This window comes from Mya arenaria, chromosome 12 (assembly GCF_026914265.1).
Source record: "Mya arenaria isolate MELC-2E11 chromosome 12, ASM2691426v1".
Lineage (NCBI taxonomy): Eukaryota > Metazoa > Mollusca > Bivalvia > Myida > Myidae > Mya > Mya arenaria.
Genome location: NC_069133.1, coordinates 51,076,714 through 51,103,797, shown reverse-complemented (window position 1 = coordinate 51,103,797; position 27,084 = coordinate 51,076,714). Strand labels below are relative to the sequence as shown.

Genomic DNA, 27,084 nt, shown 5'->3' with positions numbered 1-27,084 from the left:
AAAAAAAGGAATTAGATACATGGTGGTAATTCTCATAGCCGCTGACAGTTACTGAGAGCTAATTAGAACTTTCAAGAACTACTTTAAATAATTAAAAAAAATAAACATGGTGCCTTATATAAAACATATCGTATTTTATGTGGTGTATTTCATTTCTGAATTATTTGGGGTTTTAAGATGAAAGTGACGCTCTATAACTGGAAATCACTCACTAACAGTGATTTCCCCTTTTAAGAATATATTAACAACTGTAGCATAGTTTGATTAAATATGCAAGATACAAAATTCAATAATCGATACTTAAATTCGGATATATGATAACAAGAAACATTAACTCAATGAGTTTTTTTTCCGACATGAATACCAATTATAAATAACATAACATAACATAACATTGACGATAGTGACATGGAAATGAACGCATACAGTTTGAAATAGGTTACGTATTGAAAAAGTACTTACAAAAGCCGTTTCTTACTATATTCGTTTTCAAAAGTAAGATTAATTAGAGCTCTGTATACAATGGATACATCAGCTAGTTTTCCCGTCTGTACGCCCAGTCCACACGCGCACGGTTACGCTAGTTAAATAGATGGTTATTTCAAAAGTATAAATTAAGAATACTAATAGTTTTGCATTTTAAAGTGTATAAGTAGCATTTTTTACATGGAAATATCAGAATGGAACATTAGTGTAGTTGGTAAAACATGTCATGAATTAAACTTGAAAGTAAAAAATATTTGGAAGATATTACATTACACATTGAGTATTTACAAGATGGGCCTGTTTAGGTGCAGATTGTAAATTCTATGAAGCTTTGAGGGCACGTTTATTCTTTTGGGAGGCTGTGCCATACGATATTTACCTGACTTGCATGAAAGCGGAAGTAGTTCTTCCAATATTTAGTTATTATTACTGATGTATCATTTACACAGTTTTTCATATTTAAGATTAAAATGAGACAAGGTTTTGAACATATTCAGGTGAGCTACCGTACATGCATGTGTAAGTTTTAATAGCGATGCATCTTACTCTGTTCAGGGGCCTGTTTTACTAACAGTTCGTGTAATGTTGGCAATTGACCTCTATGAAGAAGATTTTCAAAAGTTGAGGTGTATTCATTAAAGACAATTTATAAGCTCCGTACTGAAACTTTTCTATTTTTTCTGTGTTGGTCTTGCTACAGAAATGTCAAACAAAAGGACAATAATGGGATCTGATAAAAGATATAAATAACAAGCTTAGTATTGGTTGTCAAAAATATGCTTAGTCTTTGAAGGAAAATCAGTTGTTTAGCTGCTTTTTGCACATTTTAGAAATTTGGGCATCAAAATTTAATAAATTTTTTACCAAATCGTGTAAAAGTTGAACTTGCCCTTCACAAACAATAGTGTGATTAAATATATTGAATTGTTTTATTTCTTTAATCGACTTTGAGCCAACTGAAATTGCTTGAAATTTGTTACGGTTAACCTGCATTTGATTGGAAGTAAACCAGTTTATTAAAATGTTCTTTAAGAGTCCTCTAAATTATTGTGATATTTATCACACACAGGAATAGTATTGTCATCTTCATAATTATACAACGCTGCTTTATTGGTGTCATTGAGATAGATGTTGAAGATAAGAGGCCCTAATAGTGATCCTTGTGGCACACCTTTCAGGATGGAATCGCACTGATCACTAGTAATTTGACCGAGTTTGACCTGTAATAGCACTAAGAAGCTCGTTGTAGTTCTTAGTAGATCTTAGAAGAAGCTTTCAGTAGCTAGTAATAGTTCTAACTAGTTCTTAGTAGCACAACTCTTGTAGCACATAGAAGTTTTAAGTAGCTCTCGATAAGCCTTAGTAGCTCTTAGAAGCGCTTAGTGGCATTTACACATTGAGCAGGACCCTTCGTAGAGGTTGTAAGGTTAAGTATTGTCGTTTTTTTTACATTTATTTGCTATTTATATATGCCAATCGACATATAGCCTGTTTTTTTTTTCAAAACAAAGTTAAGGAAATTGTTTTGTTTCCACCTAAAATGAAACGGGTTTCTAGATTGGGAGGTTTTCCAGACATCAAACATTATTTGAAAAATATAGTCTAAATGAGTATATTTGCCGGTTGTCTGTTTCTACGGACCTGTCAAAATCCCGATTGCTGGGAACCACTCGATGTCTAAAGTCCTCCCTTATATGCCCCGCCCTTTCATTGATACATGTAGATATTTAATACGTTCGAAATTATATATTTACATATATATATATACTACGTACTTATCATCTTAAAATAAATTTGATTTTTTATTTAAACCGACCGATGAGTGCTACATAGTAAAAAAAGGACGAATGGCCAACCTTCTTTCTATTGTTTTTGTTTGTAAATTCCATTTTTAGGAGAGGGTGTTCTAATTGGCTTTGCTAATGTGTTTGATTTCCATTTCAGGTGAGATGGTGGTGTGTAAGCTTATTTATACTCGAACCGTGCTTAGAACTACCCTGATTCTTCAACATGCACCATTGTATAGCACTGTCACACGGGACCACCATTTAACGTCACTCGCGGAAGACGTTTAGAATTTTAAGTGTTGCGGCGGGGAGTTGAACCTGCGACCCCTGAATTGACAGTCAAATGTGATACCACTAGACCACGGATCTGCCACTCTCAAGTGAGATTTGTACTTTGTTTATTTCAGTAAACGCTAAGCATCCTCAATGAAAAGTTTTGTCCCATGCTTATACTTAATAATAAGAAAGAAAAACCCAGTGAATAACATTTAGAGGAGCCCATTTGATGACTAACGTATTGCAAACGAAGTTGAGTAACATGAGAAATGGTTTGCAATTAACCATTCTGCAACAGCTTGTCTCAAACCCAGCTCAGACATGTCCAAGAAACATGTGTTGCTTTGTAATGTCAAGAACTTATCAATAACTGTGTGACGAGGTAGATGGAAATGTAATATCATCAGACAGGGTGTTATGTCGCTATAAGTTTATTTAAACAACTCAAGAAATTGAGTGTATAAGTATCATTTAAAACAAATCTGGATTACTTTCAAAGTGTGATCTTTATAGAGTTTAAAAATCAAACAAACAACTTTCACCCGTAACGCATTATCGACCACGAAGCACCTGTGTCGACTATTCTAAGAAAGTCTAAAGACTGCTCGAAAATTTGATTATCTGATCAGAAAAATGTGACTTCTTCTGTACGCATTTTGGATATAAACGAAGGGACACCACAACACTGATGTTTACCTGGAAATTAATATATAGCGATATTATTAAGCACTTATTTTTCGAAGACCTTGATATTTGAGGTACATTTAATAGTGAAATTGATTTTAAATAATGCATTTTACACTTATTAAGAGTCAAAGATATGAAATATTGAATATTTTATTTGTTTTCGGTGATTTTTCACAAGAAAATTTAAAAGAATCGGAAGACAAACTTGCAACTAGAAATGCAAAAAACAAACAAACCAGAAACTAAATTATTCATATTAATTTAAAAAAAAAAAACAACGACGGTGAAACTAATCAATCACCTGTGATTTATTTGCCATGGAAATCGAAAACGAAATTGAAATCATCGATGACGAGTATGAACTAAGTCGAAGACGCATGCGAGAATTATATCGAATGTCACTAATCTTATTGACGAAACCAGAGCGACTGATCTTGTACAAAGTGCTGAAGGACTACCGCTTTAAAAGGGATCTGGTACGGCTTATACTTGGACTCAACGTTTTATTACGAACATACAGCAAAGTCGAGCTTCTGAAACATATACGATATTTCGTCTGGGAGGGTCATATTCGGCATTTTGATAGGTACACCAAGTTTCACCAGAAATTCCGACGACGACGACCGCATGACATTCGTAGTTTGTCCAACATGTCAAAGTTTTCCACGTTGAACTCCAATACTTCGAGGAATTTGGCAGGGATCTCGAAATCTACGACCAACTCGAGATCTTTGAATTTGTTAACTGTTCCTGTACCCATAACTGGTATGTTGACACGCCATGGAGCAGGGCCAAGAAAGCATATATACTTACAAAAATATTATTTATTCCTATTTTGCAGAAAAACGATCATTTCAATTGATATATACTGAAGAAGATAAGGTCTAGGCGGCTTCGTTCCACAAAAATAATTATTAAAACGTATGCTTTTGATGAAGTTTCGATATTCTTACACACTTATTGAACACTAACTAAATGCCTTAAACAGAGGCTTATCTTAACCATTCGACTCAGCTTTTACAGCGGTCGTCTTTTGAGCTTCTGTTCTACTGTAACTGTAACAAAACCTTCAGCTGATACACATATTTCATGTTTAAGCGTAACTATAATTAAGCAGCATTGGCTTTTCGTGTACGTTTATTGATCACAGCGATTTTCTTTCAATCAAAGATGTTACCCACCCATCTATTATTCATCCTCAAGCAAACAAGGTAAAAGTCAATATGCCTTGCACCTAACAGACTGTACCCGCCTTCTTGTATAGAAAAATCAACAACTTTAGGAACATCTGTGTGATCATGTAGCATGGATGGTATACTTCTTTTGTTTTTGTGATTGGAATTTTGAATAATTATGAAAGTGCAGAAATCGAAGCTCGTAGGTTAGTCAGATTTTAAGATGTATTATATGTATTCTTGCAATTTCTTATCATTAATTTTTATGTTGTCTTCCAAATATTCTGACTTTAATTGAAATTGTTTTGTTTTTTGAGAAAAAATCTTTAATTAAGAAATGTTATGGTTTTGAGTTAAAATAAGGATATATATATAATGATATATATAAACTATTTTTTGTACATCACCCATATGGTAAACTTCTGGCAAACTTACCTTTTGTCCTCTTTTTCCTGACTTCTGAAGTTTTTCCGATGGTAGATCACAATGAAAATTCTCAGTGGTTGATCTTTTATACTACTTATTTTTTGTCTTTGAATGAGCGAATTTTTAATGTCTGGAAATCAGTGATATAAGACTGCTGACAAAATATCAGCTCGCAGTTATCATATTTTTTTTATTTACGTTTAATACGAAAAATGAAATTTTCGGCAGTTTAACTAATAAATGAGATTTGTTCTTTCGTGAATGATCTAATATGATTGAATTCATGTCAAAATCAGCCGATTCTGGGACATTGTTTAATGTGTCAAAACTGACAATCTGTGAGAGTGAAGCTTCAAAGCCTCAGTCACACTTCTACCACGACCTTCGTAGGACCAAAGTACCATCTAAAATAATGCTAGTCGTGTTTTTTTGGTCAAAAGTCGCCTTCTACTAATTGTACAGTACAGAACTCTGGTTGAACTATAAATTTTGAGGTAGACCTCTATGTTTACAGATGCAGGTCAAATTATAGAGGAGCACCTCTTTTTTGTAAATTAGTAGATGGCACCTTATCTACTGTCGGCTTTAAGCGCCCGTTTGCCGAAATGGAACGCCATAGTTGTTGACCACTATACTAGTTTTGTATCAAACGACTGAACATATTCACGTCAAATTCTCAAATGAGAACAAACATTAAGACTTAAATAAAATTAATACATATTGTATTAATTATTCAAATGCGGATTGTTTTCTTGTTCCTCCATAGGTGACGGGCGGTCGATAGCGAGCACGAGCACCAATCCGAGCACTAGCCGTCAGCTGAAGGACGTCCGCGTATTCACTCTACAACGTGACGTCGGTGAGCCGAGTCTGGGATTCAGCGTACGCGGGGGCGCCGAACATGGTCTTAGCGTCTATATCAGCGATATTGACGCTGATAGCGCTGCTGGTAAGTTGGGTAATGGTTATAATTACTTAAATACTGTACATTTAGATCCCGGTGAGTCGAGCCTTTGATTCAGCGTCCATTATTGTTAAAGCGCTAAGCTTGATAACAGCGTAAACGGGCCAGAGACATTCAATACACACCTTCCACCAATATTATATCAATCTTAAGGTATGAGTCATAGTTTGTATAAAGTATTGACGCTATATTAAAGACGCCTACATTGCTGTGGGCTTTCACTTATCCACTGACTGTGTTGATGGTACATCGATAAACGTCTGTTAAACTGACATCCATGCAACTGCTGTTCCTTTATTATATCTACATTATTCAAAGCTAAGTTCAGCGCCCGCATCTGACGCATTTACCTAATTGTATAGATCATCATATTTCTTATACACTTCGAATATTAAATATCTTCTTTCCGATGTCTCACCCCAGAACGGAGCGGGTTGCTGGTCGGGGACAAAATTCTTGAGGCCAACAACATCTCCCTAAAGTCTACCGCGAGCAGCACGGCCGTTAAAGTACTTACAGGAAGTCGAAAACTTAAGCTCGTCGTGCAGCGAACACACAAGGTTCCCGAGTGGAGATTATCAAGAGAGAAAACGTCATGGTAAGGTCATTTAGTTGTTACAGACCTTTTTCTGTAATACTGGTATTTCTGGCGGCTGGCTGCGATCGAGAAGATTACAGGGAAGCAGAAAATATCAAACACATCGAGCAATACCTAGTGTACTGACCGTCATTGTGCCGGAAACAAAGAAAAAAGCTCCTAGTAAACACACAGTCTCGGAAAGAGTTAATCAATGGAGAGCAGCCACACACTCTCCAGGAAGATATTGAAGACAGTGGAGACAACATTGGTTTGGTTATGATACAGGACTGTTGATTCTTATTTCCCTTACACGACAATGGTATAACACAGTAGAAATGTTGAAGACAATATTGGCGATGACTACATGACTACAATACCAACGTTACAACAATGACTACGTGACCACAATGACTACGTGACAACAATGCCTATAGTGATTGCGTGACAACAATGACTACGTGACAACAATGACTACGTGACCACAATGACTACGTAACAGCAATGACTACGTGACAACAATGACTACGTGACAACAATGCCTACAGTGATTGCGTGACAACAATGACTACGTGACCACAATGACTACGTGACCACAATGACTACGTGACAACAATGACTACGTTACCACAATGACTACGTAACAACAAGGACTACGTGACAACAATGACTACGTGACAACAATGCCTATAGTGATTGCGTGACAACAATGACTACGTGACAACAATGACTACGTGACCACAATGACTACGTGACCACAATGACTAAGTGACAACAATGACTACGTGACAATAATGCCTACAGTGATTGCGTGACAACAATGACTACGAGACCACAATGACAACGTGACAACAATGCCTACAGTGATTGCGTGACAACAATTGCTATGTGACAACAATGACGACGTGAAAACAATGACAACGTAACGATAACAAAGATGCTGATAGAATATGCATCGAATCGCATACCCTGTTTTCCAAAGAATTGATTGTAAATTAAAAATAGGAGTACAAGCTGACCACCTTCCTTTCCTGATAAAAAAACGTTGACAGCACCGTCACTGGAACTTTCCAGAGCGGAGTTCGCTTCACAAGCGGTAACGGTTGTGCGCGATTCCTTCTCGTGATGTAAGCATATGCTTCTCATAAAACTGACTTAACTATCCCTTACAGGTTCGACGTCCACGAAGGGCGGCTGATTTCCGGGGAGTTTGAGGAGTGCGGCATCAGCCACCACATCCGGGGGCTTGATGTTGACGTCCCTGAACGGCGAATCAATTTGACGTTCCCGCGGGGGGACCGCCGGATGGGCTTCAACATACGGGGAGGTCGGGAATTTGGACTCGGGATTTATGTGTCCAAGTAAGGCTGAGTGAAAGTTATAGGTGATTAGTTTTACAACACTTTTATCAATTTTGATTTTGATAAAACACAATTAAAATGCAAGTCATACTATCATTTAAATTGCTGGGAGTTACTCATATCTAAATGACATTATAGTAAACATACATGATCTTCTATGGTAGACATGCATGTCCTTTTATGGTAGAAATGCATGAAATTATATGGTAGAAATGCATGACCTTATATGATAAACATGCATGTCCTTTTATGGTAGAAATGCATGAAATTATATGATAAACATGCATGTCCTTTTATGGTAGAAATGCATGAAATTATATGATAAACATGCATGACCTTATATGGTAGAAATGCTTGACCTTATATGATAAACATGCATGTCCTTTTATGGTAGAAATGCATGAAATTAGATGATAAACATGCATGTCCTTATATGGTAGAAATGTATGACCTTTTATGATAAACATGCATGTCCTTTTATGGTAGAAATGCATGAAATTATATGGTAGAAATGCATGACCTTTTATGATAAACATGCATGTCCTTTTATGGTAGAAATGCATGGCCTTATATGGTAGAAATGCATGAAATTATATGATAAACATGCATGTCCTTTTATGGTAGACATGCATGTCCTTTAATGGTAGAAATGCATGAAATTATATGATAAACATGCATATCCTTTTATGGTAGAAATGCATGACCTTATATGATAAACATGCATGTCCTTTTATGGTAGAAATGCATGAAATTATATGACAAACATGCATGTCCTTATATGGTAGAAATGCATGACATTTTATGATAAACATGCATGTCCTTTTATGGTAGAAATGCATGAAATTATATGGTAGAAATGCATGACCTTCTATGATAAACATGCATGTCCTTTTATGGTAGAAATGCATGAAATTATATGGTAGAAATGCATGACCTTATATGATAAACATGCTTGGCTTTATATGGAAGACATGCATGGCCTTATATGGTAGACATGCATGACCTTATATGGTAGAAATGCATGACCTTCTATGGTAGACATGCATGTCCTTTTTATGGTAGAAATGCATGAAATTATATGGTAGAAATGCAGGACCTTATATGGTAGAAATGCATGACCTTATATGATAAACATGCTTGGCCTTATATGGTAGACATGCATGGCCATATATGGTAGACATGTATGGCCTTATATGATAGACATGCATGACCTTATATAATAGACATACATGACCCTATATGGTATAAATACTTGACATTATATGGTAGAAATGCGAGACCTTATATGGTAAAAATGTGAGACCTTATATGGTAGAAATGTGAGACCTTATGTGATTGACATGCATTACTTTATACGATAGACATGCATGACATTATATGTTAGAAATACTTGACATTATATGGTAGAAATGCGAGACCTTTTATGGTAGAAAGCTGAGACCGTATATGATTGACATGCATGACTTCATATGATAGACATGCATGACTTCATATGATAGACATGCATGACATTTTATGGTAGAAATAATGGACAGTATATGGTAGAAATGCGAGACCTTATATGATTGACATGCATGACCTGACATGCTTGGAATGCGTGACCTTATATGGTATACATGCATGGCCGTATATGATATAAATTCATGACTGCATAAGGTAGAGATACATGTCCTTATATGGTAGATATGCATGACATTATATGGTAAACCCACATAACATTTCATGGAAGACATGCATGGCCTTATAAGATATAAATGCATGACTGTTTATGGTAGACATACATGATTTTATATGGTAGACAAACATGACCTTATATGGTAGACATACATGGCGTAAATGGTAGTCATACATGATTTTATATAATAGACATTATTTGCCGTATATGGTGGGCATACTTTGTTTTATATGGTAGACATACATGGTCGTATAAGGTGAACATACATACTTGACATTATATGGTGGCCATACTTTGACTCATATGGTAGACATACATGGTCGTATAGGGTGTACATACTTGACCTCATACGGTAGACATGGATGACCTTATATGGTAGACATGTATGACCTTATATGGTAGACATGCATGTCCTTTATGGTAAGCATGCATGACCATATTAGGAAGACATGCTTGACCATAATATTATGTGGTAGCTATGCATGGTAGACATGCATGACCGTATTTTATAAGGTAAACATGCATGACCTTTCATGGTGGCCATGCGTGGCCTTATATGGTAGCTATGCATGGTAGACATGCACGACCGTATTTTATAAGGTAAACATGCATGACCTTACATGGTGGCCATGCGTGGCCTGATATGGTAGCTATGCATGGTAGACATGCACGACCGTACTTTATAAGGTAAACATGCATGACCTTACATGGTGGCCATGCGTGACCTTATATAGTAGCCATGCATGCTCGACATGCACGACCGTATTTTATAAGGTAGCCATGCGTGACCTTACATGGTAGGCATACATGCATGGCCTTTAAAGGCGGACATATATCACCTTTTCAGCTTTGTCATCCTTAATCATAAATTCATAGTAGGTCTCAGAAATGTCTAGACGCTCTTTCAACATTGATAGGCAGCTATTCAGTAATTTGCATCTGTTCGCTTTAATTTGAAATTTCCAAAGATATTTCACAAAATATTATACAAAACAGATGACGGCTTATTTACATTTTTGTCAAGTTTTTAATCTCAATGAATGCATTTGGTTGGTAAAATGTTGCGGTCTAATACAGTAGGGAAATGAACAGCGCTTGTGAAATCTATCCTAAATATTGCTTAAACCCATGCTTTGGGATCTCAAAAAATCATTTCAAGTAGCTGCGTTGCACTTTGACTTTGTCGGAGTGAAAACTATCGAATCGGGTTAACAGTTGAAGTATAATATTCAATGATTTCTGTCTTGTGAATTTGATATTAGACTTTGCTACACATACGTCTCCAGACACATCAACCGTTCTGACGGGTGTTTTGCAAAGACTATCACTCCATACACTATTAAACTGCCATGTAAAAGAACCGATCACGTGGTTATTGCCTCGCCATTATAAAGTTAGTCTATTAAAAGAAATTGCTTAAGATTGTTTACCTCTCCAAAAGTAACCCTCAACTTTACCCTAATGCGTGAACTAAGAAAGTGCATATATAAATACATTTTACTACCGCAATTCCGAACACCGTTTATCCGAAATTATCGTTATTTCGAAATTACTTTTCGATAACGAATTATTTGTCATGTATTAAACAATGCACCAACAAATATGTTTGTGTACGAACGATCACTCAAACCGAATTCATCGTTTTGGTAAAGTTTTGGTAACGTGTAACATACACTGCAATCTTCACGACTTAGTATTTCACGTCAATAACAAACGCAGTCAAATTCTGAAAATTTTAATCCGAAATATCGATATTCCGGAATATTGTTTTGGTCCCTGCGATTTCGGATTACCGGTGTTCAACTGTAAAAGCATAAATGGATTTCTTACATTAAGGTGACGATTCCCATGTAGTAAATTGGTTCCAATGAAACAAGTCAGACAAATTATGGGTTCTGTTCTGCCTTTATTTTCTTAAACTAAGCCAATATGTTAACGTTTTGTCCGGCAGATTAAAACTATTTGTTATGCTCTGTTTAGTAGAGTTTTTAAGATAACCATTTCAAATAATTTTGAAACATTTCAGCAAAGACATTAAACTTTTGTTTCTAAACAGTTTGTGATATCTCAGCAGCAATATCTTTTACGAAAAGCAAACCAACGAAAACACGAATTATTTCACATTAAATCTAATTATTTGGTAACTAGCCAAAACATATTGTGGTTTGTTATAAAGCCAAAAGCTTGTGGCAACATGTGGCCTTTACTGTTATTTTGCCGGAAAATTTGAACTTAACAAAAACGTACTTACATTGCGTTACTCTGTTGTAGTATTCCGTCTTAAATTCGCAACTAAATTACAAGCTTGATTACAAGTGTGGCTCTTCCCACTGGTTTTGCCTTCCTGTTTATACAGACTCGTGTTGAAATTACACAATAAAATTGAAACGAAAAAAAAATAAATAAAGCGATTTCAATGCAAGAAGATAAACACGATTAGATCTTCAGCCAAACCATTTTAGGGAAGGACTAAGTGACATGGCTTGAACTGTTCGGTGGAAGACCTTTCAAAACGCCATTTCTTGCGAACATTTCAAATACCAGTTTATACCGTTTTTTTCATTGCGTGTATCACTAGGACAAAGCGGTTAACCAAGGTTAGGCAAAAGCGCTTTATACGTTTTTTTTTTTTAAATGGACACTAGAATCACAATAGGTAACTTCCATTAAAATATTCCTTCAAGCACATATTTATACTGCACAATACACGGCAAACTGTCGATTACATTTGGAGCTAGGTTCTACATTATTTCAACTATACAAGAATATGCATATGCTGAGTATACTTAAAGACGCAATGTTTTATCGCATTATAATGTATGATGTTGTAAATATCGTTAAACAAATCCATTGCGATAACAAGAAATGGTGGCATATAACTGCCGTATGATATTCTGATGACGTTCTCGAATTGTTTCGTGTTGACCACTTAATATTCACGATAATTATCTAGCTATCTAGTTGATTGATATTCGCGAAACGTTTTCAGTAAGATAAATGCATTTTCGGTTTCTAGAATTAATTGGTTATCTGGTAATTATTTGCAAATTCCACTCCAGATTTAAAAGAACTTTAACAATTGCTAGATGGTACTATACAATTGTGCACAGGTATCTCCCTTATGCTTTGAACTTCTTTAAAAAATGTTATTCTTCAAACGAAGTTTGCCTGAAGCTTTATATTAATTAACGGATTTTAATGAAACTTACTTTGCTCATTTCGAATGCTTTTACTTTACCATAACATTTATTCTAACATGCCCCCATTATGGGAAGGCATCAGTTTATGAATGCGAGGCTTTCAAAACACAACGTGCACTCGTCATCTTTAAGGACTGATCGCATATTTCTTGCGTTTATGCTGTGGTAGGGCATGCGAGCAAATTCCATGAAACGTGTTAGGACTAGTCGAATGTAAATATTCCTTTTCTAGATAAATGGAATTCCGTATAGTCACATCTCCGACCGGTCTAGACTTTATTCAACAATTACGGTGAACTATTCAGAGATTGGAATCAAAGTATCAGGTATGCCTCAATCTTCACAGATATTCCATATTATTTCCAGCTACATTTATTTATGCAAACGAAGTGATGGCTTAATTAAAATGTTTGTCAGGTTTTCTATCTCAATAAACACATTTGTGCGAGACGAGGCTGCAATCTTACACTGTAGGGGATTGAAGGCCGTGCGTGATATCAATGCTAAATACCGCTTTAACCCATATTCAAGGACAGTTAATGAAAATATGTTCCTTTTTCAACCAAAGGATCTTTACAGCTACGTGATAGGCATTGTGTAAAAACTTGTCGCAAAGAATTAAAATTAGGAAGCCGGTGATTGTCTTGTTTATTATCTTTGACTTGTCTATAACAACATAATTTCAACAATGTATAAATACACTGTTTACTCTTGTGAACATTTGTCAATGTATGAATCAGCATAACAACCAAATATTCTGCCTAATAAAATCTACAACTTTCTTTATCTAATCTATTTTACTCTCTGGAAAGACAGAAATGAACTTTTTGTCCGTCAGACGAAATGTTTTGTTTTTCTGTTATGTTCTACATTATCGGGTTTAAAGAAACCCTTTTCAAACCACTGTGTAGGCATTTTCTAAGTTAGCGAACTGGTGTTTAAAATTGTTCCCAAGGCAGCAAAACTTTCCTCTCAATGTGTTTAAAGAAATGATGCATGATAATTGTTCTTGCAAACCCTGCTCAATGTAGGGAAAATATTGCCTTCGATCGTACTAAATGCCAACGACAAAGGCCGTTTATTTGATGGGTGTATGCCCATTACCTAGCAGTAAGAAAATATCCTCTTGTGAATGAGTTTTCAAATACACAGCTTTTATAAAAGGCAGCCAATGACCTTATCTTGTATATAAAATACTTTTACGAACAACTTAATAAGAAAAACATGTATTTACATGTAATTGTTCTATTTACGTGTTCATTATTTCGGGTTAGACATTTAACTGTTTTAAAGTGGCAATAAATCACAAGATTAATTCTACGCGTGACTCTTTCCAGTTGTTTGTCGTCCTATTTATACAGAATCGTCACGCAATTCCGAAATAAAACGGGAAAAAAGAAACATTGACCCCTATTTGAATGTAATGAGTACAGCCAATAAGATATATTTTGATATAAAAATGCAGTTTCCAAATAGTGGCCACCAGAATCTTGCGTGATTGCTGCTTTTGATCACGTGGTCAACGATTTTGAAACAAATGTTAATTTTCAGCCAGTTTAGTTCTCAATGCCGTGGAATTATGTTTTGCCTCAAACGCATTACAGGCGCACGTATACTACCCCCATGCAACTCATTCATTACAAAGAAATTAATGTGTATTGCTTACTTCACAGTATAGCAATTGTCCCTGTTTTACTCGTTTGTTGGCAACATTTATTTTATGATTGATTTTAACTCTATTTGGTATTGTCAATGATACTCATTTTTCAAAGCTTACTAATTTAGTCGAAATAAATCACCGTACTCATGCCACTAAACTTGCTCAATTAAAAAAGATCATTATACTTGTTTATAGCTTGGTTCTATAATTAAATGCCTTATATGGAAGTATACGAGAATAGAATTACTCGCTGATTCCACCTTTTAAAGCATTATTCTGATTTACATGCGTTCAAGACTGATTTTTGGTTTAAGGAACATATTAGGTTTTATTTCTTCAGAATTGACCAGGGCGGCCTAGCGGACATGAGCGGTGTTCAGTTTGGGGACCAAATGTTGTTTTCTTTCAGAATTGACCAGGGCGGCCTAGCGGACATGAGCGGTGTTCAGTTTGGGGACCAAATGTTGTTGTTTTCTTTCAGAATTGACCAGGGCGGCCTAGCGGACAAGAGCGGTGTTCAGTTTGGGGACCAAATGTTGTTTTCTTTCAGAATTGACCAGGGCGGTCTAGCGGACAAGAGCGGTGTTCAGTTTGGGGACCAAATGTTGTTTTCTTTCAGAATTGACCAGGGCGGCCTGGCGGACAAGAGCGGTGATCAGTTTGGAGACCAAATGTTGTTGTTTTCTTTCATAATTGACCAGGGCGGCCTAGCAGACAAGAACGGTGTTCAGTTTGGAGACCAAATGTTGTTGTTATCTTTCAGAATTGACCAGGGCGGACTAGCGGACAAGAGCGGTGTAAGGGTTGGAGACCAGATCATTGACGTTAACGGCATACCCTTTGACAACATCACGCATGCGCACGCCGTCGAGGTGCTGAAGGACAAGAAACATCTCATACTTACATTGCGGGTAATTTATTTTAGCATTTATTTCCTTGCGATAAACATTTTGATAAGAAAATAAATAAAAAGTCTAGAATTACGGTTTTACTCGAGCTCGGATATTTTAAGTATTTAAATCCAATTTCATACCAGTCAATGTCTGTTTTAGGATGTCGGACGTTTTCCTGTCTACAAAGAGCTGTATGCAGAATACACGTGGAGTGACGGACAACTCAAAGCAGGTATCTATAATCGAACACTTGAATATTTGGTTTATTTAGAAAGGATCAGTTTTAATACAAATTGTAATGCATGTAGATACAGTCGGAAGACTTGATGGTAACTTTGCAAACAGTCAAGAAAGAATAACAATGGGATGATTCATTTTCTCAATATAGTGTTTCTGGCAACAATTAATTAATAATTTTTGTTTATGATTAGCACGATTTTTTTATGATTTTGCAGCAACTAGCACTACAAGTCTACGTGACATACACGTGGTTCACAGCGAGATGACGACTAAATCACCAAGTGTAGCAGACATCTTCTCTGCGTCTAGACTTCCCAGTGCCTTACAAAACGACATCTTCCTGCCAAATCAAAAAATGGAAAACAAATTGAAAGATGATGTGAACGATATTGAAGATAATAGAAATATAGACAGTGACAATGACAGCTTGATGGATCTAGACCAATGGGCCAGTGAAATAAGAAGCACGTCGAGTAATGGCAACCATAGTTTTGAGAGCGATGTAATGTATGAACGTGTAAAAGTTGTTGTCAACCATGATCGTGCTGCAGCAGTAAGGCGTATCGAAACCCAAAATGCAGTAAATGACGATGAATACCCTGACCGAAATACACATGCTTCTGATGACAGTGACGATTATAATGATGCCAATCCAGATATGATTTATGCAAAAATCGGCAAACGTGATCCACGTTATACCAGCACAAGTAATATTACAGATGACACAGAGATGAATAATCACTCCTGCTCTAACCAACATGAACGTACTGACAGCTTAAACAGTAGCCATGGACAGTCACAAGTAAGTTCACATAAGTCAAATGAAAGTAGACATTTGACTGAAAACAGAATTGCAATGACAAAACAAGAGGAGAGGATAGAAACTGCAAGTATCACTGGCTCACTTTACTCAAAAGTTCGAAGATTAAGTGGAGGTTCCTTTAAAAATCTAGCAGACACATCACTGAGTGTTTATACATCACCTAATAGCCTTGCCGATCCTTACAGTGATGACGAATCTCCATCGTTAACGTCCAAAGATAACGAGGGAAACTTATCTGTTCATGAAGCCACAACCCTACAGATAAGGCGGCCGAGTGTTTCATTCCAAGAACCAAACCTTGACAGTGACACCGATTCTGATAAAGAACAAATATATACAGTAACTGGTGACATTAAACGTGTTAATGATGATAATGCTAAAGACATCACTGAATACGATTTAGCCGATGGCACAGAATACACACACAGAACAAACGAACAAGGCACAGACGGTGAAAAATATGATCTCCAAACATTGGAAGTAAAGTTGCAGGCTTTGAAGACAAGACAGGAAAACATTGGGCTTCAAGAGGTTGAAACTCTTGCACCTAAAGGTAAATTTGAAATACCGAGTTCTGTATTTAGTCAACATAAAGTAAAGATTCTTTACAATGTTAATTTTTGCATAGTGGTTTACTTGTATTCGCATGGTTACATCGACTTAATCTAATTTTAAATTTCTTGTACACGCTAGCATCGCTAGCATTTCTTAATATATTACTCATGAGATTAAAGTTCTTTAAATTATTAATTGAAGGTGATGTTGTTGATGTTCTTGGTTGCATTTAAATTAATTGTTTGGTTAAATGTTACATTACACGTGCAGTTGTGCATCGTTGATTTCATGAGGAAGTTGAACCTTTCAGTCACATCACAGTGGTTTGATAACTAAATCAATTCATTTTATCTAGATTAATGATTTCAAAAAGACTTGCAAAACGGTTATAGCAGCGTACCAATATGTTAAACCATCTGCTGTTGTTATTGTTGGTCGGCCACACGGAGAGATGGTCGGCCACACGGGAAGATGGACAGACACAAGGGTATAGGCGGACACACGATGAGATGCCACATTTGCCTTAAGTGATTTAACCTAGTGTCTCTTCAAAATATCACATGCGGACCAGTCCCTCAGACAGAAATAAAATGCTCTGTAAACCATAATCACATAAAACAATGCAAAGCTTCGGTTTCTTTTATTAGGTGAAAACGAAACTGGCCATCAAAAGATGGGGACTTGGAAAGCTATCAAGAAGAAGATAAAAGGAAGTTTACGCATAAAATCTCCAAGTACGCTTTGATTGCTTTGATTACTTTAGCTTTTGCGCCTAGACTATGAATGTGTATTGAGTACAAAGACTTATTGCATGATTTTAGTGCATACAATTCTCATGTATTCTTGATATTGATTAATTGTTTTGTGCCCTTAATTAAAAGCTGTATGTCACAAAAATTGTCCGATACTTTGATATTTTTATATCATTTAGTATATATGTAGTATTTTAATCATTTTTTTCATAGAAATATATTTCCCTTTTTAAAAGGAAAGTACAGAAAAATCATACATTTTATTAAAACGGAGATATTTATTGTTCATATTCTTATTCTACTTTGCAGAGCATTCATTGACGCTTGCAGAACCAAAAGTTAGCTCGTCCGGCACATGTCAGTAAACACAGAAAACATCTAATACCATAATTTTGATTGTCATGAATGCTATCCGTTTCAATGAAATATTAAAGTGCAAATAAATATAAACATAAATATATGGGGGCTAAAACATTCAATTCACAATTCATTTATATGTCTGTTTTGCACATACGTCGTGTGGGCAAACTCTGTTAAAAAGCAATTCAATTTTTGTAAATCCATCTTGCTTGATGTAAAAACCACGAGGGCTGGTCAACTTAATAATTTATTTAGGAACTTATACAAAACATTGTGTTATCTCCCTCCCAGTCGAACACATGTAAGATGAGTTTTTATAAAAAAAATGTAATGTAGATCTATCAAATATTCCTATCCGTTTTTTTATGTGGAACTTGCACTAAATTGTGCGTTATCTCCCCCACAGTCGAAGCAAGCAGCAGTCACAGAAAGACTGGTGTAAAGAGCAGGATTGACCAAATGAACATGGCCACTTTGGAAGAAGAAGCACAGAAACTGTTAAACCAAGACGAATTCAACGCCGTCCTTAGACATGTTAAGGCAGTATGTTACGTTATTTATCTGTTAATAAATCTTGAAATATATTGAACGAAGAATAACCATGAATATCATATTGATGGGACTGGTTCTATTTCTCAAAAACATTTAAGTCAAAGATAAATAAAAAGAAGCAAGGTCCACTTATTTTGGATGACTTTTTGTACTTGTATTATCAAAAAATGAAAACAAAGAGTTGCGTGTGTTTAATCCAAGTACACATCGGTAGAAACAACTCTGTGATGTACTCATACACCAGTTACAAATTTTGACGAAACATTTGAAATATTTTAACATATTTATGCAACGTCTTTATCTTGTCGGCGACTGAAAGGATCGTAGTGGATAACCAAATGAGCCATTCTCTTATTAAAGTGGAAGTCAATCAAATGACGATATTGAACTCACACTGATCGCTGCATTTTTGTCAATCCTTGTACCCATTTACATTGTAGTACCACGATAGTTGTGACTTGGAGAGGTTGGTCGACGTGCTTGTTGCTTTGTTAGACACACCGGAAAAAGTCATGCTCCTTAAGGATGTAAGGTAATTAAATTACCCCTTCGATATAAAGAACTGATCAGAACTGATAATTTATTTAGAGTTGTCAACTGGAATGCTTAATAGCAATATAAATATAATCACAAAGAGTGTAAATGAACACATAATATAACATATGGCTAGGCTACGAATATATGGAAGTGGTTGAATTAGGTGAGGCTGAACAAGGACAATTTGAGCAACGTGTTTGCACACAGACAAACGTTTCTATATAACGTTTTTTTCATAACATCATATCATATTATGTATTGCATATTCTGACATTTTGTAGGTAGTATATATGTATGTATTTTTATGCCCAGTTAAATAGATCGGTTTATGATTGAATATAGTGCAATGTTTAAAGACCAAAACACATCATATTGATTGACCATTTTGAATTTAAGGTGTTCAGAAGCCAATATATATTTATGAAAAAACACAATTTTTATGATTCATATTTGGCAAAATACATTATGAATACTTAATTACTTATAGAACAAATGCATGCTCGTTATTCATAATGTATTCTCTACGATGGTGCATCATGCCCCAAAGTAACTCTGTGACGGTCATGAACTTAATACTTCACCATTCCCTACTGAAAATATTTTATCTTTGATGCATGCAAAATCGATATTGGTTCGAAGTGTTCAGGTACTCATGTCACTAATAAATCCATTTCTGCTAATATACGTTTTTAACATACAGAAATTATGTTTTTTTCTAGGATATACTTCACTTCACTTCAAACTGCTCTGAATTACCTGCCCCTACAATTATAAAGTGTACTCGGTCTTTCGTTTAAAAAATGGTACAAATCATGGTTTAATGTTATAAACATTCATTTACTTATGAGCTATGTTGTTCATATGGAGCGTGGCTAACGCATCGGTCAATACTGATTTTTCGGTCCATATTACAGCATATTAATAGCTAATAAGTAAATAATTGTATCTACGTGTAATTGCTTTTACTAGTTTATTTTGTAATATATTGTTTCATTCAAATATATTTTGAAATTTCAGAGGAGTATTGTACCAACACGACACAGTGCAATACGACAACCTTGTAAACCGATACGAGATCGAGGCTTATCAGAAACTTTCATTGAAATTACATCTTCCTCTTCATCACAGACACAACACGAAGCCAAGGAAGACACTTATAACAACAGAAATGGGTAGAAATCCTTTGCATCCTTTTATGCGCATTGCAAAATTCTATGTTGATTGTTTATTTGATTTTTTGGTGATCGTTTTCATGATAAAACCAGACTTTTATGTAGCCTTATACAGCCCACATAGCCCCTGCCAGTCATATATACATATTATAAGGATAATCATACGATATGATATACGATACCGAAATACCAATGTTATATAATTTTTTCTAATTGCTCTATATTATAAAAGTATGCTATAACAGGTTAATTTGGCAATTGAATATGTCAATTTCTATGCTGGTAAGCTAAACTAACCATTGTCAAGACATTAATGCTATCATCAACAGACAAAACCGCGGATTGAACTTTAACATTAATAAAACAACTATATAATGATATTAATCATTGCTACAATAATTTAATAGTCTAATATCATTTAATATCAGTCGTTTTGCAAAGTTTTTCAAGAAAGAGTTAGTGGTATAAGAATATTTAAATATCTTCGAGACAGCGATAAAGCGCTGCCATATCATATCATAAGTAACTAGGTCATAGCAATAAAATGATACAGCAACAGTCATTTGAGATTGTGGCATTTACAAATTAGACCATTATGAAGTATAAATAAGATTTTAGTTTATTTCTTGGTTTTATTCAAAATTTCTTTCAGAAAATTGTCAAAAAGAAGACGAGAGTACTCCTGGTGAAGGTACATTTACTCCCAATGTATTTCTATGACGGGTCTGGTTTTTGTGTTTGTGCTTGTAAGGTTCTCTGTATGCTGTTCCTACTTCAAGTCAATTGCAAAAGAACGTGTGATAACATTTAAATGATTTTTTTTTCGGCAAAATCTTGAGTAAATGTCGTAATCCATAAACGGTAATACCTAATATTTGGCAGATCTTTAAAGCAAACTCATAATTATGTTTTTAATTTAAGAAAACACACTGAACACTAACCTAGTCATGAATTGCAGCATACAGCACAAATATGCAATTTTATGATATCGTAGAAAGGACTTATTGTATAGTCCTCTACTGCATGACAAAAATAAATATAGATGTGCTTCCATGTATGATCTCGTTTGCACGTGTACGTTTAAATAAATGTCACATTATTTCATGTAAGCCGTCTCGTAGTATATTTGAATGTTGTATTCTCAGTTCGAATTGTGCTGAATTTTTGCTTATTGTTTAAATGTAAGATAGAAAGTGACATTTTATTACGCAATTCATGATTTGTTAAAGTGATAATAGGTGAAAGGTCAATATTGCATTCATATGGAGAATGTCACCATCATGTAGTATTAATAACAGTTCAAATGTGTTATTTATTTGTTTCCATTCATTTTTTTAATATTCAACATTTAAGTGAAATGTATTTGTATACATTTTTCTGATTATGCTCTAGACCCACCGCTTTAACTGTTTTATAGAAGTGTCACAGGGGAAATACCAAAAGTATTGAATATGACAATATATTTTATACACATGGAAGGTGTACTCTGTTCAGACAATTCAAAGATGTTTATGTCATATAATTTAAGAAACTATTATATAAGTTTGCTCTTTATTCTGGTACCATTTACGTATATATTATAATGTTATTAATTAGGTGATTTCATATTGGCCTAATTATTTGTCCGAGGTTAACAAAATGGCTGCATTTAAAAATAATTACCGGCATATTTCTCATATTAGGCGAGTTTCGACAGCCAATGAAAATGGCCCATTTCTCAAATCCTATATTAGGCGAATTTTTTAGCCAATCAAAATGATGGAAACTCATATTAGACGAGTTTTGTTGATATTGGCCGAGTTTGGTCGATATTGAGCGAGTTCTGGCATATATTGTCTTCAATTGTCTGGTATTGATACCGCAGTTGTGTCTGTATCTCGTCAAATACGTAATAGTTGATTAATAAAAGATCATACCACGGCAAATAATAATACAACAAAAACTAAAGGGAAAATCCAAGTAGTCCAACATTGCAGTATTAACCCTGTTTAGAGATCCTCTTTCACTGATATGTTCATCATAGGCGCACAATATAAGTGAATGCAAAAACCTTCATTTCTTGTTATTTTTAAATACATTATAACGATTGACTCGTTTGACCTTATTGATCAAACAATAAAGACATTTGATTTGTATAAAAAAACTAGCGAATTTTGGCCACGTAGTTAGTAATTGATAAAACACCATATTTAAAGGCTACTATATTTCTATCTGAACACAAGTCATATGCTTATTTATTTGATCATAAAAGTCTAATGAGTAAAACCTGATAATGCATTTTTTGGCATTAACGTACATTGTGCGCCATTTACAAGAACCAATAGTTTACCTTCTATCTTATGACATATATGTTTTGTTTTGTCTATGCAGACAACTCAACACACACTAATATCCGTAACTGTGGAAGCTCGTTAACGAAACTTTGTTCTGATATCCCCTTTGTATATTAATATTCGCATTTATGTTCTTTCGGCAGCCGAAGGTGGACATTTTCACATTAAGTCAATGGATCAAAGTTTGAAGGAAGAAGCGATAGTTGATATCATGAAAAAGCAGAGGGACCCAAGTATAAAGACAATATCCCCCTCAAGAAATGTAAAGATTGCTGAAGAAAAGTCCGCTCTAGATCACTTTGAATATCTTGAATTTGAACACTCCGAGGTGGGCTCGAGTATTGCTGCGTTCAGGTAGGGGATGGATTTCACTTACAGTGTGTGTATATCGCGTGATAAATTGCGTCATAAATGCTACGTCTGAAGGCAACATTTTGATTCGAATGAAGACTTTAAACTAAGATAACTTCACATTTTCTTCTCATTTTTGAGAGTTTAGTTTCTTAAAACACTTTTCACAAAACAGCCGTCTAAAGGAGCACAGTCAACGCATTGTTTTGGAAACGGGTTGTCGAAGTGTTTGATGAAACAAATCACGGGGCTCTTTAAGCGGAATAGACTTTGCTTCATTTAAAATGGTGTATTAAAAGAAAAGTTATCTTTGATTTAAGTCTTCATTTTAAGCAAATTGTTGCCTTCCGGTGTAATTTATGACGTGGTGTACACACTTAGGCTAAAGTTATATTTGATTACTTTATTGATTTAATTGATAAAGCAAAATATTGTTTTAATGGTTTTCAATTTATAGGTGGACCATTTCGAATTTACTGACTGCATTTCACATATTACATCTTTGAAGAGGTTCATGAGTTAGCAGTAAAGCAAATACATTCAATGAACGGCTTGTTTTCTTCCAAATGTATTCTTCAAAATGATTTATGGAATAATTGTGGCAATAACACGCGCGGTTCTTGCTCTTTACCATAAGGAATTGTAGTATAATCATTTGAACATGAAGGTGCCCAGACTGTTGGAAATACCTTACGTTATTATTATTTTATTTCAATCAATAGTGATTTCAGTTCTCATGGCTCTGGGGAAATTGAGAAAATACCAGGCAGCGTTGTTGTACACTTGTCAAAAACAAAACCTACAATTGGTAAGATATCCTCTTTTGCTTAACGTTGTCTAATACAAGAGTCTAAGAGCTACTTTTATACCATGATTTTGAGAAATAATAGACTATCAAATTTTAAAATGATTCACGTCCATTCTGCCAATATTAAAAAATGATGATTTTTTTTATTATTTTTTAATCATTAATACAATGTAAACTAGAGGGCAATACCGAGTAGCCAAAACTTCAAATACATACCCTGTTTAGAAGCAAACGGTACGCACTAAACGTCATACATTTCTTGTTTTTGTTTATTAAAATATATGAAACGCCCATAAATATTTAATATTACATTTAATAGTTAAAAAACCCCTTAAATTAATCTTTATTTTCAGACAATTTTGGTACGACCTACGTTCTTAGTGTTGGTATACTTGATGAGCTGTTCGTTTTTTTTTTTCAAGAAATAATAACATTCTTTGTTATTTAGTAAAATGTACCAGGAATACGTATGAAACTTAATCTTTTTAAAAGGTATCGAATTTGAGGAACATGTGGTAAACGGCGAGAGGGAGGTCAAGGTTGTTCGTATCGACAAACATGGAGCCGCGAATGATGATAGTACCATTGCAGTAAGATAACTCATTGAAATCAATGATTTATAACGGAATTAATGGGTGGTAAGAGCTGAACAACGAGTTTAGCTCCTATATATATATATATATATATATATATATATATATATATATATATATATATATATATATATATATATATCGAGATGTGTCCGTAATGCATTGACCACCGAACCTTTAAATAAGCTCATAGTTAACTGCATGGCCACTGTGCTTAAAACTGAGTATGTTCTTGCCTTTTTTACTGTAAGTTTTATTGACAGGAACTTTACTATATGATGGCAGTATGAAAGCTATTTGACAAAGTCTAAATATATTTTGGCTTGTAATGTTCTTTCAATCCAACCATTGTAGAACGTGAGATGATCATAACCAATCCCTATCACTATTATGTAGTGGCTGTGATCGTGTTGATTGGTGTTTAATTTCAATAAAACTTATTTATTTTAAAATGATTGTGAAAAAAGTTACCTAACATTATATTAATAACTCTCGTTGGTATGATATTACGCGAGCGTGTAGTCTGGTGTTGGGGGAGAAAACCGGAGTACCCGGAGGAAACCAATTTTTCAGCTTGGTGACTCACATACACCCAGGCCGGGAATCGACCCCGGGTATCCTAGGTGAGATGCGAGTGCGCTAACCGGACATACTAATTGGTGTTTACCAGTTGCAATGCTTATGCCATCATACAATTTTATCATGTATAGCATTGTTAAGTTTTATCACGTGTAACATTGTAAAGTTTTTCAGGTTGGCATCGTCCTTATTGCATGAATAGACGATGACATAGTTTATGTTTTCACGCTAATCGTATCATGCATAATTGATATATTATTGTTTCCAGGTTGGAATGGTATTGCTAGGCGTTGACAGACAGAGGGTGGAAGGATGGACTAAGGATGAAGTCCTAGCTGTTATTGAGAGGTCTTATATGGATAAACATCATGTCAGCATGAAACTGATTCTTCATAAACCGCAAAGCACGAACTTTTGACAACTTTTTTTTTTTTTAATTTTTGATTCCAGGTTGTTTATATAAATTTATCAGCGAAAGGCAAATACTATTTCCTTGTTTCAAAAGAAAATATTAACGATATAATTTCCGAAATTAACTTATTAACTATCAATTAATATCATTTTTAGTCATAAAGGTTAAAAGAAAAATGTTTCAGTATAAGATCGCAACAACGTTCACCTCGTAGACACCAACAGTAAGTGTAACAAACCTAGATTTTGGTGCTCGATTGGAGAAATACATTGTGTCCTTATACCGAAACTGCTCTCTATTTATTCGTATATTGATTGGAATGTGTACAAGTTATCAAAGTATGTTCTTGATGTTATATTTTATCAGAATGAATTAGTAGATGGTCGACATTAATGAAAATTGCCACTCCATACGATGAAATAAACATTGATTTGGGATTATGTTTTTGTCTCTTTATACAGTAAACTAATCTAATATATTATTTTTTTGACAGATTGTTAAAAATGTGTGAAACAAAGTGATTAAAGACGCAGTCGGTAACATTTAAAGAAGAAATATATTATAATATGTTCATATATTGAGATAAAACAAATACAACTGAAGCTTTTGTTTCATATCTGTTAAGAAACACTGCATATCACAAGTGTGTCCATGAACAGGTTGTCAAGATGTGTTGCTTAACAGCGATGACGAAAACAATGTTGCTAACTTTAACAAAGCTCTTAACATTTGGTCACATCTGTTTCTAACTCTGTTTCGGTAATATAGCGAATTTATTCAATAATAAGACAAATTTGCCATGGCTCTATATAAGTGTCATTTAAGCAACTAAAGCAACGCCCATATGATGCTTATGTTTATGTTGTAGGATTAGTAATCCGCTTTTCATTACCCAATATGAAATCAGTGGAATTAATAACACGAACAAAAGAACAAAACAAAATGGAAAATGACAAATGAGATGAAAGGGGTCTAAATGTCTAAATAATGTCTTTCCAATATACATATACATGCTGTCTCCTGTTGAAATATTACAGTTTCTGGATTAAATTTAGTTTCTTAGACCCAAATCTAATTAATGTCAGCCCTGAAAATTAAGATATTAAGGTCACGCCTTTTCTCTAATGTTTTAAAAACCCATCACGAATGAAAGAAACGCCAGGAAAGTTAATTTGTGGAAGACGTAATGAATCACATAACGCGTCAATTTATCGACCATCTTTTTCTACCATCTCCTTCATAGAAGCAACATGCGTTACAGTAACAGTAACTATCAAACGTGTTTTAGCTCGACTATTCGAAACATAAGGCGGCTTTACTACTTGCCCCGGCGTATAACTCCAATTATCCTAAATACGAAATTATGGCCCCTGATTGACTTCGGAACATAGGTTAAAGTTTTAGGGCACATTGTGCCCGGTTAAAGCTTTGGGGCAAATTGGGATTTAATATCGTTGCCCTTAAATCAATTGACTTAATACTTCACAAAACAATTAACGACCATCTTAACATTAGGTTACATGATACCATTCCATCCTAAATAAAAAGTATGGCCTCTGATTGACTAAGAACCTTAAGTTCAAGCTTTAGGGCACAATGTGCCTGGTTCAAGTTTAAGGGCAAGTTGGGAGTTTCACTTTTCACTTATATTCTACTACCCTTCATTCTATCGAATTAATACTTTACACAACTGTAAACGGCCGCCAAAAATTAGGTTACATAACTCCATATTAACCCTTAATACAAGTTATGGCCCTTGATTAATTTTTTATTTCTTTGTTATTGCTTTTGACACACACATTGTTATATTTTTTAACCAAAGTGAAACCTGGTTATAAGAATGATGTACG

The 27,084-nt window shown here is 34.8% G+C and overlaps 1 protein-coding gene across 3 annotated transcripts; it reads left to right on the top strand.

Annotated features, from left to right (window-relative positions):
- The first annotated feature begins 2,963 nt into the window (after nucleotides 1-2,963).
- Nucleotides 2,964-25,760, top strand: LOC128212016 (uncharacterized). 3 transcript variants are annotated; one of them, XM_052917232.1, is made up of 17 exons: nucleotides 2,964-4,001; nucleotides 5,604-5,786; nucleotides 6,225-6,399; nucleotides 7,551-7,739; nucleotides 15,038-15,185; nucleotides 15,327-15,399; nucleotides 15,623-16,783; nucleotides 17,433-17,519; nucleotides 17,847-17,894; nucleotides 18,304-18,440; nucleotides 18,890-18,981; nucleotides 20,004-20,158; nucleotides 20,811-20,849; nucleotides 22,635-22,845; nucleotides 23,574-23,650; nucleotides 24,143-24,240; nucleotides 25,091-25,760. In XM_052917232.1, the coding sequence occupies exons 1-17, from the start codon at nucleotides 3,554-3,556 to the stop codon at nucleotides 25,238-25,240; spliced, it is 3,471 nt and encodes a 1,156-aa protein (XP_052773192.1). In that variant the 5' UTR covers nucleotides 2,964-3,553; the 3' UTR covers nucleotides 25,241-25,760. The 3 variants fall into 3 exon arrangements, with proteins under 3 accessions (XP_052773192.1, XP_052773191.1, XP_052773193.1); XM_052917231.1 differs by having other exon boundaries at nucleotides 23,565-23,650; XM_052917233.1 differs by lacking the exon at nucleotides 20,811-20,849 and having other exon boundaries at nucleotides 23,565-23,650.
- The last annotated feature ends 1,324 nt before the right edge of the window (nucleotides 25,761-27,084 follow it).

Excerpts from the sequence above, each read along its gene's own strand:
- LOC128212016 (XM_052917231.1), top strand. The coding sequence starts at position 3,554 with ATGGAAATCGAAAACGAAATTGAAATCATCGATGACGAGTATGAACTA. Across the intron at positions 16,784-17,432 it reads TGAAACTCTTGCACCTAAAG|GTGAAAACGAAACTGGCCAT; the intron begins GTAAATTTGAAA and ends TTCTTTTATTAG. Across the intron at positions 17,520-17,846 it reads TTTACGCATAAAATCTCCAA|AGCATTCATTGACGCTTGCA; the intron begins GTACGCTTTGAT and ends TCTACTTTGCAG.